Source organism: Balaenoptera musculus, chromosome 11 (assembly GCF_009873245.2).
Source record: "Balaenoptera musculus isolate JJ_BM4_2016_0621 chromosome 11, mBalMus1.pri.v3, whole genome shotgun sequence".
NCBI classification, from domain to species: Eukaryota; Metazoa; Chordata; class Mammalia; order Artiodactyla; family Balaenopteridae; genus Balaenoptera; species Balaenoptera musculus.
This window is the reverse complement of record NC_045795.1, coordinates 22,822,506-22,835,572: the sequence shown is the minus strand read 5'-3', so window position 1 is coordinate 22,835,572 and position 13,067 is coordinate 22,822,506. Positions and strand designations below refer to the sequence as shown.

Genomic DNA, 13,067 nt, shown 5'->3' with positions numbered 1-13,067 from the left:
TACTGTCAACTGACCTTTGACAAAAGAGCAAGGCAATACAATGGAGCAAAGATAACGTCTTTCAACAAATGGTGCTAGAACAACTGGACATCCATATTAAAAAATGTCCGTCTCGACACAGACTTTACACGCTTCACAAAAATTAACTCAAAATGGAGGATAGGCCTAAATGTATAATGTAAAACTATAAAACACCCAGAAGATGATATAGGAGAGAACCTTGATGAATTTAGGGTATGGTGATGACGTTTTAGATACAACACCAAAGGCACAATCCATGAAAGAAATAATTGATAATCTGGACTTACTTAAATCTTCTTTAAGTGTGGGCGAGGATATGGAGAAAAAGGAACCCTTGTGCACTGTTGGTGGCAATGTACATTGGTGCAGCCACTATGGAGAACAGTATGGAGATCCCTCAAAAAATTAAAAAGAGAACTACCATATGATCTAGCAATTCTACTTCTGGGTATTTATCTGAAGAAAATGAAAACACTAACTCAAAAAGAGATGTGCATGCCCATGTTCACTGCAGTATTATTTACAATAGCCAAGATATAGAAACAACCTAAAGTGCCCATCGATGGTTGAATGGATATGAAAATGTGGTATACACACACACAGATACACACACACTGGAATATTATTCAGCCATAAAAAAAAATGAAATCTTGCCATTTGTGACATGGATGGACCTTGAGAGCGTTATGCTAAGTGAAATAAGTCAGACAGAGAAAGGCAAATATCATATCATATGACTTCACTTATATGTGGAATATAATCCCCTCCCCTAAAAATAGTCCCCAAGCTCATAGATACAGAGTGGTGGTTACCAGAGGTGGGGGTGGTGACGGTGGGAAAAATGGGTGAAGGGGATCAAAAGGTACAAACTTCCAGTTGTAAAATAAATAAGACTTGGGGATGTAATATACAGTCTGGTGACTATAGTTAATACTGTACTGCATATTTGAAAGTTGCTAAGAAAGTAGATCTTAAAAGTTCTCATCACAAGAAAAAAAGTTTTATAACTATATATGGTGATGAATGTTAACTAGACTTATTGTGATGATCATTTTACAATATATACAAATGTTGAATCATTAGGTTTATACCTGAAAATAATGTCAATTATAGCTCAATAATAATAATTTTAAAAACTTCTGCTGTCAAGAGAATTAGAGTCAAGCCACAGAGTAGGAGAAAATATTTGCAAAAGATACATCTGGTAAGGGACTGTTATCCAAAATACAGAAAGAAGTCCTAAAACTCAGCAACAATGAAACAAACAACCATTAAAAAATGGGCAAAAGACCTTAACAGCCACCCCACCAAAGAAGATATACAGATATGGCAAACAAGCATATGAAAAGATGTTCCACAACGTAAGTCATCAGGGAAATACAAATTAAAACAATGAGATATCACTACACACTTGTTAGAATAGCCAAAATCTAGAAAACTGACACCACCAAATGATGATGAGGATGTGGAACAACAGGAAGTCGTATTCATCGCTGGTGGGAATGCAAAATGGTATACCTACTTTGAAAGGCAGTTTGGTTGTTTGTTACAAAACTTACCATACAATCCAGCAATCACACTCCGTGGTATTTCCCCAAAGGAGAAAACTCTTGTCCACACAAAAACCTGCACACAGATGTTTATAGCAGCTTTATTCAAAATTGCCAAAACCTGGAAGCAATATGTCCTTCAGTAGGTGGATAAATAATCTGTGGTACATTAGACAACAGAATACTTTCAGTGCTAAAAACAAATGAGCTATCAAGCCTTGAAAAGACATGGAGGAACCTTAAATGCATATTATTAAGTAAAAGCCAATCTGAAAAGGCTGCATACTGTATGATTCCAACCGTATGACATTCTGGAACAGGCAAAACTATGGAGACAGTAAAGAGTTCAGCGTTTGCCAGGGATTAGGAAGGGGGAGGAATGAATAGGAGGAGCACAGAGGATTTTCAGGGCAGTAAAAATACTCTGTATATTATAATGATGGATACCTATATTATACATTTGTTCAAACCAATAGAATGTACACCACCAAGGTGAACCCTAAGGTAAACAAGGTAAACTGGATTTGGAGTGATCATGATGTGTCAATGTGCGTTCCTCAATTATAACAAATGTACCACTCTGTGGGGGATGTTGATAATGGGGGAGGTTATGCATTGGTGGGGGCTGGGGGGGTATATGGGAAATCTCTGTACCTTCCTCTCAATTTTGTTGTGAAGCTAATACTGCTCTAAAAAAAAAAAAAAAGTCAAAAATAAATCATTGGTGCTAGAATAGAGGATCAGAATTTTAACACATGATTTGGACATGATGTCAAGTGTTTTACAAGTTTAAAGGATTTTAATGTAATTTAGTTTCGAAACCATTCTTTGATACACAAGAAAATTAAAAATGCTGAGGGATATATCTATATCTTATATCTATATCAGAATATATAGATATATAGATATAGATGTATAGATAAATACACACACACAAGTCACATCTCCCCAGCTGCCATCCCCCAGTCACCCAGGTCATTTGCCCAGAAACTAGAGTTAGCAATTTCTCATTTCCCTTTCCAGAAAAATAGTAGTATTTTTTTCTTTTTTTTAAATAAATTTATTTATTTTTGACTGAGTCAGGTCTTCGTTGCTGCGCGTGGGCTTTCTCTAGTTGCGGTGAGTGGGGGCTACTCTTCGTTGTGGTGCACGGGCTTCTCATTGCGGTGGCTTCTCTTGTTGTGGAGCATGGGCTCTAGGAGTGTGGGCTTCAGTAGTTGTGGCACGCGGGCTCAGCAGTTTTGGCTCACGGGCTCTAGAGTGCAGGCTCAGCAGTTGTGGCGCACCGGCTTAGTTGCTCCACAGCATGTGGGATCTTCCCAGACCAGGGATCGAACCCGTGTCCCCTGCATTGGCAGGCAGATTCTCAACCACTGCGCCAGCAGGGAAGCCCCTAGTAGTATTTTTTTGTAAAATACAAATCTATGCTTATATTTGGTCATTTGCATATGTTGTTATGTCAGTAAAAGAGCTCAGGCCACAGACTTGGAGAAAATATTTGCAAATCACATATCTGATAAAAGACTTGTATCTAGAATATACAAAGAACCCTTAAAACTCAACAATAAGAAAACAGATAACCCAGTTAAAAAATATGTAAAATATGAACAGATAATTCACCGAAGACAATACAGATGGTATATGAAAAAGCATATGAAAAGATGCTCAATATCATATGTCATTAGGGAAATGCAAATAAAAAAATAGTATGCCACTACACATCTATTAGAATAGTTAAAATAAAAACTGATATTACCAAGTACTGGTGAGGATGTGGAGCAACAGGAACTACGGTCTGTTTGGGCTGCTGTAACAAAACAGCACCAACCGGGTTGTTTATAAATAACAAAGTTATTGCTCATAGTTCTGGAGGCTGAGATGTCCAAGATCACTGTACCAGCAAGGGTGGGTAAGGACCCTCTTCCTGGTTCATAGCTGCCACCTTCTGGGTATGTCCTCACACAATGTTAAGAGCTAAGGATCTCTCTGTGAGGCACTGTGATATTGTTATTTATAATAAGAAATGTATATTTGGTCTTCCTCCCCTTTCCTGGCACAGGGCTACAAAAGCCTTTGGAATTTCCTAAGTGATGAAAGCGATAAATGTGTCTTTTGTTATGTTAATGAAGTGACTTTTGGACCGCCCCTAGCTAACTTAAGGATGAGGGCTGGTCACCAAAGGAGACTACCATGATTAGAGGGTTGGAATTTTCAGTCCCACTCCCATGACCTCCGTGGAGGGGAGAGGGGCTGGAGGTTGAATCAATTGCCAATGGCCAATGACTTAATCAACTATGCCTATGTAATAAAGCCTCCATAAAAACCCAAAAGGATGGAGTTTGAAGAGTTTTCAGGTTGGTGAACACATGGAGGTGCTGGGAGAGTGGTACATCCAGAGAGGGCATGGGAGCTTGGTGCCCCTCCCCACATACTTTGCCCCATGAATCTCTTCCATCTGGATGCTCATCTGTATCCTTTATCATATCCTTTTATAATAAATTGATAAACATTAAGTAAACTGTTTTCCTGAGTTCTGTGAGCCTCTCTAGCAAATTATCAGGAGGGGTCCTGGGAACCACTGATACCTAACTGATCAGTCAGAAGTATAGGTGTCAACTGGGATTTGCAATTGGCATCTGAAGTTGGGAGGGGTGGGTATTCTTGTGAGACTGAACCTTTAACCTGTGTGATCTGATGTGATCTCCAGGTAGATAGTGTAGACAGTGTCAGAACTGAGTTGAATTGTTAGACCCCCATCTGGTATCAGAGAATTGCTTGGTGGTGTGGAAAAAACCCCACACCTTGGGGACTGGGAACAGGATTGTAGGCACTCATCCCATTCATTAGGGCTCCACTCTCATGACTTAAGCACTTCCCAAAGGCCCCGCCTACTAATACCATCCCACTGGGCATTAGGATTTTAGCATATGAATTTTGAGGGCACACAAACATTTAGACCAGGGCGGGAACACTCATTCCTTGCTGGCAGGAATGCAAAATAGCACAGCCACTATGGAAGATATTGTTTCTACCTCTCGGTATCATACAGTATGTGGACATTTGAAAATCACCACAGTTCATCTTCTGGACATTAATTATTTGCATTCCTCACATATGCAAAATAAACTCCCTCCCATCCAAGGCCCCAAATGTCTGATTCCAAGACAGAATCCCTCTATGTGGGACCCGACCTGCAGTGGATTATGGATTCTGTTCCTGGCTGTGTAGCCTCAAGCTTGTTCTGTGGCTTTCCCTGAAATGAAATGAGTTCCCAGGGTACACACACACACACACACACACACACACAATTTTCATTTATGTTACAATTAGAAAAACTTGTATTCCATCGTTTATACCAAGGAATGAGTGAGAAATCCATCCAGGGAATAGTTTCAGAGAGCAAGGATTCATAGATTTTCATTATCTTGAGCTGGTAACACTTCCTCAGTCTTCCACCTGGCTACATACCCCAGGGTAGAAAAACCAACATGTGTCTCCAGCATACGTCTTGCCCTTTTCTTCCCAGGAAAAAACAAGGTTTAAGTGTGGATTTAAGGCTCCTCCCCAACCTGAGCGCTCTGATCACTGACCTCAGTCGTTCCCAATCCGGCTGAATCCCAAGATTGCTTGCAAGGATTGCTGCAAAATATTCAGGCTTCTTCCCAGACCCACCATCTCAGAATGCTGGGCACGGAGCCCAAGACTTGCTTATTCAACAAGCCCTACAGGTGAGGCTGGTGCACAGCCGTGTGGGAATCCTGGTCTATGTTCTTGCTACTAAATGTGATCTGAAAGTCAGCAGAATTAGCACCAACCTTGTTATAATACAGAATCCCATGCCCTACTGCAGACCTTCTGAATCTTATCAAGATGTCCCGATGATTCTTATGCAAATTAAAGTTTAGGACTCCCTGGTCTCTGTGCTGTCTAGACGCAGTGCCAAAACTCTGCAGTCTGCTCAGGTGTGTGGTCTGATCAGATCACGTAGCACTGGGACTTCCAGGGTTTAATCCTTGTTCCTTTCCAGTTTTTGGTTCTTTGGAAAAGATGGAAAGAATAATCCAGGAAACAGCCCTAGAAGGAGAACAAGAGCTGAATGAGAGAGAAAAGTCATCTCTCAATACCACAGAGACTCCTGTGTGCAGGGGCTGCCACAGGCCTTGTGGGGACCCTGACAGGCAAAATGACTTCTACTGTTGTCAGAGATGGGGGACACCCAGAGCAGAATGAGACCAGAACTCTATACATGAAAAGAACAGTCATAATTAAAAAAAAAAAAAAAAAGCAAAAAACTGAAGAAGCAAAACATAAACATCCAAAAGAAGATAGGGCTGAGGGCTGGACTGAGGCATGAGTCTAGGCTGACCTGGCCACATGAAGCCCTTGCTTCCCACAGCTGGGAGACAGGACAAGGCCCAGGTGACTTGGATCACAGGTCCTGGTGGGACAAGGTTCTACTGAAGGGACAAGGACAAACAACAGAGAAGATGACCCATCCAATTAGTGACCACTTCAAAGCCCACAATGGACTGAGCACTGACTGGACACAGGCCCTGTCCACGCTCCTTATATCCTTCTCTGGTCCCACCTACATCAGACTCAGCACAGCATACACATAGATTCTGGAAGGTTCTCAGTGCTTCCATTTGTTTCCTGTCTTAAACTTTAGGAATCTTTTTTGTTTATTAACACATCGACTGTCATGACATGAATTAGAAACAAATTCACATCCAGATTCTTATTTTCAGTATTTCTCAGGGCACCCTGAAGTTAAAGTAGAGGTAGAAAGGGCCCAGCCCTGCCTCTGCTGGAACAGGCAAGTGGATCAGGGAAAAGAACAGAAGTCAGGGTGGGGAGGGGTCTCGGTGGGCAGGGGTGGGCCAGTCTTCCCCACCTCCTCACATTATGCTAATAGGAACACAGACACATTCAGATGCAGCTGCAGAAAGAGGAATCAGGGGATCTGAAGCTACAATGGTGGGGGGGGAACTAATCTTGCATCACTCAGTCCTATGCAGGCAGCTGTCTCACACTTAGAAGAAAATAATCATAAATAAATTTAAGTCATTCAGAAAAGTCTTGACATTCTAAACAGTCCACTGTATGTTCCAAATGTCCACTCAGAGAATCCCCATAACCCAGTGGTGTCACCTCTGACCCACCCCTCTCCTGCTTCAGGCTCTCCAGGGTCTCACCTTTAGGACTGGTGAAAGATAACATCACAGCCCTGGGCACTGTCACTGCCTAGGATAAAACAAAACAGGACCTGGTCAGAGCCCACAGAAGATGAGACTAAAGGAAGAATTATGGGATGGGTAAGATTCCCCCCATGGGCTCCCATCTATACTATTCCAAGGGTCTCAGGGATAACCCTCCAACCCACCCAAATGTACTAGCAGCCTGAGCATAGCTCCCTCCTTCTCTGCCTGTGGGAAGAAAACATCACATGATAGACCAGGGAGGAGGCAGGGCCATGAGATCCTAGAGGAGCCCCCTAGTCCTAGACCCCAGGGAAGTTTCCAGAACTGTGACTAAAGTCCCAGGGTAAGGTCAGGAAATATGAAAAAAGGAGATGTGCAGGGACTGGACCAACTGCCCTCCTGGAGGTCTGTCCTCAGCAGGGACTTTCCCCTCTGACCTTCAAGTGCTGGGAATCAGGTCCCCATCACCAGAATTATCAAGGTGAAAAATTTGTTTTCATTTTCACATATACTTTACAGAAGGGTAAGTGTTAGCACTCAGCTCCAGACTAGTAAGCACATATGTGTGGATGGTATTTCCCAGGAACAAGGCAGGCAAACTTCTACCTGGGCTTGAAACACCCCCAGTGAGACAAGAAAACTCAGATCCCTCCCTCCCTTCCCTACCTGAGTGCTTCTTCCTCCAGATCACAGCTCCAGCCACCACAGCTCCAGTGACCACCAAGAGAACCAGGCCAACAATGATGCCATGAGGACGGTGGGCTGAAGAGGTTCTGTGGAGGAAAGGGAAGGTGAGGGCCTTCCTCAGGCTTGAGTCCTGACCTTGCTGAAGTTCTCCTGAAAGGCTCTTGCTTTATCTGATAATAAGCTCGACCACCCATCCCCCTTTCTATCCCATCTCAGGGTAATGGGCTCAGGCAGCCCCTCGTGCTGCACGTGGCACATGTATCTCTGCTCCTCTCAAGAAGGCACAACCGCAGCCGCCCACTTCTGGAAGGTTCCGTTCCCCTGAAGGCCTGGTCTCCCCAAGCTCCATGTCCTGGGTCAGATCCTCCCCATCACGCTGCCAGGTCAGGGTGATCTCCGATGGGTAGACGTCCAGGGCCCGGCACCTCAAGGTGACCTCACGGTCAGAGATGGGGTGGCAGGTCACATGTGTCTTTGGAGGGTCGGAGGAGGAAGAATCAGAAAATTCACACTTTGGGTTACTTCCATGGGCCACTGAAGCAGCATCATGTGACCATCCTGAGAAACGCGAGGACAAGGGTTGGGAAGGAGAAGCACAAAACCCAGACACCAGCCTCGTCTCAGGGGTCTGGGAATATCTCCTATTCCATGGAAAGTTCTAGAATGAGAGACTACGGTAGGAGGTTCCAGGTCTCAAAGGAAGAAAACACAGATTTCTGGACCTAGTCTGGGTGGAGGGCGAAGGACTCAGCAAAGCTGGAGTCAGGCCTCCAAAGGTGTTTTCAGGCCAAGAACAAGGCCTTGAGGGAGAAAGTCATGGTTCACAATACTGCTGTCAATGTCACAGGGAATTATTAATCAGTTATTTCAGGGATGGTCTCCCTTTCCATCCCCATGAGACTGGATTCCTTAATTGTCCTTTAGAAAAAGTCCAACGGGGCTTCCCTCGTGACGCAGCGGTTAAGAATCCGCCTGCCAGTGCAGGCGCCACGGGTTCGATCCCTGGTCAGGTAAGATCCCACATGCCGTGGAGCAGCTAAGCCCGAGCGCCACAACTACTGAGCCTGCGCTCTAGAGCCCACGAGCCACCGAAGCCCGCGTGCCTAGAGCCCCGTGCTCCACAACAAGAGAAGCCACGACAATGAGAAGCCCGCGCACGTAAACGAAGAGTAGCCGCGACTCGCCGCAACTAGAGAAAGACCACGCGAAGCAACGAAGGCCCAACGCAGCCAAAAAAAAAAAAAAAAAAAAGTCTAGCCCTCTGGGCAAGTCAGTCTCTAGTATTGAATATAAGAACCTAGAAGGACTCCTCCCTCTCCCGTCCAGAAGGAAGGGTGATATTCTGATACTGATTGCTTTTCCTCTCCTTGTGGGAAGCCAGCTCCAGCCCGAGGGGAGACCAGGGAGGCCCCGCACTCCCTCGTACCTGCGCGTTGCAGCGAGTCCTTCCCGGTCTCCAGGTGTCTGCTGAGCCACTCCACGCAGGTGCCCTCCAGGTAGTTCCTGTCGCGCTCTGCCTCACCCGAGCCCTCCCACTTAAGCTTGGTGATCTGAGCCGCTGTGTCCACCGCGGTCCAGGAGCGCAGGTCCTCGTTCAGGGCGAGGTAATCCGCGCCGCCGGAGGCTAAATGTCTGTACCCGCGGAGGAGGCGCCCGTCCTGCTTCACTTCGCAGCCGTACATCCACAGGGGAGTGAGACTCTGGCCCCGCCCCGAAGTCAGCCCCGCCCCCGCCCCGACCAATCACAGTGATTAAACCTAAACCGAAAATGAAACCGTGTGAAAGACCTGCGGACCCTCCCGGGTAGGGGGTGCCGGGCGGGTCTAGCAATGTTGGGACTATCCCGGCCCGTCCCTGGGGATGGGAGTCGTGACCACCTGGACCCGGGCCCGCGTCGCTCACCGGCCTCGCTCTGGTTGTAGTAGCCGCGCAGGGTGTTCAGGTTCACTCGGAAAGTCTGTGCGTGGTGCTTGTAGATTCGCGAGTTCCGATCCCAGTACTCCGGCCCCTCTTGCTCCACCCATGGCGCCCGCGGCTCCATCCTCGGATTCGGGTCGTCGCTGTCGAACCGCACGAATTGAGTGTCGTCCACGTAGCCGACAGAGATGAAGGGGGGCTCCCCGCGGCCGGGCCGGGACACCCCGGTGTAGAAATTCCTCAGGGAGTGGGAGCCTGGGGGCAGGGAGGGGTGAGACCCGGCCCGACCCTCCTCCCGGCGCGGGTCCTGGGTCCGAGGTGTTGGGGCTGGGAGCGGGGAGGGGGCGAGGGGCTCGTGAGACGGAAAAGGTCGGAGAAGGGCCGGGACTTCCGGGGGAGAGAAGAGGGGGCGGGAAGCAAGGGAGGGACAGGCGGGGACCGGCGTGAGGGGGCGTGTCTGGGCCGGCGGCGGCGGAATCGAACCTTCCCTGGGGGTCCTGTGCACCCGACCCCCGGGGGTTCGCGGTGCCATTACCGCATCTTCGGGGTCTGGGGAGAAGTTGAGTCTCGGCGGGTCAGACGCTGATTGGCTTCTAGAAACCGGACACCCAATGGGAGTGAGAACTGGGTTCGCGTCACGAGTGTCCAGGCAGGAGGGCCCGACACAGGTGGTGAGAGAGAAAGTGAAACTCTGGGAGACGGGGAACCCTAACACGGAGCGTCAGAGCCCCAGACACCGCCCTGGAGCCTGGGACCTTGAGAGCCTCTCCCTCCCCGGGACCTGGGACTTTGCCCTGATCCCTCCCCTCCTGCACCAGGAGCTGTTTGTCGCACTGTCTCCCCGAGTCCTGGCCCAGGGGATGTGTAGTCAGCGATTTTCAAAACATTTTGGGCAGAATATTCATACAGTCTTACAAATTAGTGAGGACCCCCAGGATAATTTTGTTTATGTGGTTACTTCTACCGATATTTTCCTTAGTAGAAATAACAGAGTGTAACATTTTAAATTAATTTATTTAGAATAATATTAATAACCCATGCATTTAATATGAAAAATAACTATTTCCCAGAATAAACACGGTAGTTGGGAAAAGTGGAGCTTTTTACGTTTTTATATTTTTGCAAGTCTCTTTCTTGTCTGTCTCATTAGAAGACCACTGGATTTTCATGTTTGCTTCTGCATTGAATCCGTTATCTTGACTGAAGTCTGTGAAAATAAAAAGGCCCACACATATGTAGGAGTAGTTTGTTTTTTTTTTTAATGTGGACCATTTTTAAAGTCTTTATTGAATTTGTTACAGAGTTGCTTCTGCTTTATGTTTTGGTTTTTTGGCAGCGAACCATGTGGGATCTTAGCTCCCCACCAGGGATCAAACCCTCACCCCCAGCCCTGGAAGGGGAAGTCTTAACCACTGGACCGCCAGGGAAGTCCCAGTAGGAGTAGTATTTTTAATAACCTTTTCAGATAATCGTGGATGTTTATTTTTGATACAAAACTAAAACTGCACAAGTGGCAGTTTCTCAAAGGTTATTTTCAAAGTGGACCTGAAACAATGTCATTGAATATTTCCTATTCTGTTACATTAAAATCCATAAGCCTATTTTGCACATTGAATGTCTCTTGTACTAATGTAAGATTTTTAAAAAGTAATACATTGTTTCACTAAGTTATATGGATCTTCCAGTGTCATTCATTCTTTCAAGTAAAAATTGTATTCCATGAAAAAGAGGATAGTTCAGCTCACACAAATTATTTTCCTTGGGACATAGTACTTTGGAATGTAGCAGAAGGGCTTGATGGGTACTTCCCATGTCATCACAGAAGATACTTTTAAAATGAGGATTTAAGGATGGTGATTTAGGAAAGATAAGAATTTTTATTTATTTATTTTTTAAAATTTATTTTACTGAAGTATAGTTGATTTACAATGTGTTAATTTCTGCTGTACAGCAAAGTGATTCAGTTATATATATATATATGTATATATACATATATATTTATATTCTTTTCCATTATGGTTTATTAAGAAAAGATAAGAATTTTTAATGCATCAACCAGGACACTTTAAAGCAAACATGCTTTTTTTTTTTTTCTGCAAGTAAGTTGTGGTGAAAATAATTACTAGTGCAGTTTGCTACCATAGTCTCTATTAATGCTGTTATACCTCAAAGCAAGTGTCAACATAGCAAAAAGACAAATATTATCTTAGTAATTCTATGAAAGTAGGTTTCACCTCATGGATCTCATGAAAGGGTCTCAGTGACGTCAAGAGTTCCACAGACCACACTCTGAGAACTGCTGTTCTGAATAAACCAGGGAGTCTCCCAACTGATCCCTGCCTTTGCCTTCTCGTCATTTCCAAGAATCCTTCTCCCGGAGCTGGACTTGCTGCCTCCTTAAACTTAGCTGAGGGCCCTGCCCAGGACTCCTCTAGGAGAGAACTCACCCCCTGAAAATTGGTGCCAGTGTCTGGGAGGGAGGTGGAGGGACAGGTGTTTCCCTTTGGACCTGGGAACAGTTTGTGCCTGAAAGCACCACACCCACTGATAACCTAGTTTGGTTACACACCAGCTTAATATGTATTCATATCCCAGACAGAAATGTGACATAGTCTCTAAGGGAAATAATATTGGCCCTTTCATCTCACATGGGTCTAATGTATATGACTTGAGGCCCACAAAGCATGAAGAGCAGTCCTGGCCAATAGAACGTTCTGTGATGAAGGAATTATTCTGTATCTGTCCTGTCCAGTCAGGTAGCCCCTAGCTGCATGTGGCTACTTAGCACCTCAAAACTGGCTATTGTGCTGAGCACTTATATTTAATTTAAATAGCCATATGTGGCTAGTAGCTAGCATATTGGGCAGTGCATATCTAGAATATTCTTAATCTTAAGTCTCTTCCCCCAAAAAGATACTGTGTGACTCATAGGTTGATGCATATTAAAATAATCTTCATATGGAAATCATGGATTTGTCTACGTGGGTCTTAGATATATCCTTAAAATACAGCATGCACCGAAAGTTTCATTAACATGTATTTTAACAACTAGAGTGTTCACACATTAACCAAACCATAGTTTATCACCCTAAGGTCATAAGTGTTCAAAACTGCCCATCACTGGAGATAATCCTTGTCTATATTACATTGAGCTCTTGGTGTTGTTTTCCTTAACCTGGTAAACATAAGCAGACACAAAGAGTTCACTTAGCCCAAGAGGAAGTAGTTATAGAATACATCATATATCAAATACCTTGTAGGCCCTGTACATACTTGTAAAATTATGAAGTAGAAGATGTAACCTTAGAATTCTTTACTTACTGCTCCTGCTATACTTTCCCCCCAAGTTCGATCAATTCTGTTTCCCTTCACCCGTGGACCCCTCTCTCCTAGATAAAAATATACATGAATTTTTTTTCGGTTGCGCTGGGTCTTCGTTGTGGCGTTCAGGCTTCTCTTGTTGTGAAGCATGGGCTCTAGAGCACGCAGACTCAGCAGTTGAGGCCCGCGGGCTCTCTAGTTGTGGCGCAAGGGCTTAGTTGCCCTGCGGTATGTGGGATCTTAGTTCCCTGACCAGGGATCGAACCTGTATCCCCTGCATTGGAAGGTGGATTCTTAAGCACTGGACCACCAGGAAAGTTCCTTTACATGAATTTTTTACACTTGTGGAATGAAGAGTTATATGACCCAA

At 45.1% G+C, this 13,067-nt stretch overlaps 1 protein-coding gene across 2 annotated transcripts; it reads right to left on the bottom strand.

Moving 5' to 3' along the window:
- Positions 1-6,794: 6,794 nt before the first annotated feature.
- LOC118903649 (BOLA class I histocompatibility antigen, alpha chain BL3-7-like) lies at positions 6,795-10,637 on the bottom strand. Of its 2 annotated transcripts, none has more exons than XM_036868920.1 (8): positions 9,974-10,637; positions 9,362-9,570; positions 8,886-9,125; positions 7,761-8,017; positions 7,439-7,545; positions 7,197-7,202; positions 6,965-6,991; positions 6,795-6,815 (listed from the first exon to the last, which is right to left on the bottom strand). In XM_036868920.1, coding segments are annotated over exons 2-8 (777 nt in total). In that variant the 5' UTR covers positions 9,501-9,570; positions 9,974-10,637; the 3' UTR covers positions 6,795-6,814. The 2 variants fall into 2 exon arrangements, with proteins under 2 accessions (XP_036724815.1, XP_036724816.1); XM_036868921.1 differs by lacking the exon at positions 9,974-10,637 and adding an exon at positions 9,860-9,958 and having other exon boundaries at positions 9,362-9,519.
- Positions 10,638-13,067: the final 2,430 nt, after the last annotated feature.

What these genes read in the sequence shown, in the direction of transcription:
- LOC118903649 (XM_036868920.1), bottom strand. Translation starts at nt 9,500, where the DNA reads ATGGAGCCGCGGGCGCCATGGGTGGAGCAAGAGGGGCCGGAGTACTGG. An exon ending in GGACTCGCTGCAACGCGCAG is followed by an intron (nt 8,018 to 8,885) that starts GTACGAGGGAGT and finishes CGCGTTTCTCAG; the next exon opens with GATGGTCACATGATGCTGCT. An exon ending in GGGAACGGAACCTTCCAGAA is followed by an intron (nt 7,546 to 7,760) that starts GTGGGCGGCTGC and finishes TTTCCTCCACAG; the next exon opens with AACCTCTTCAGCCCACCGTC.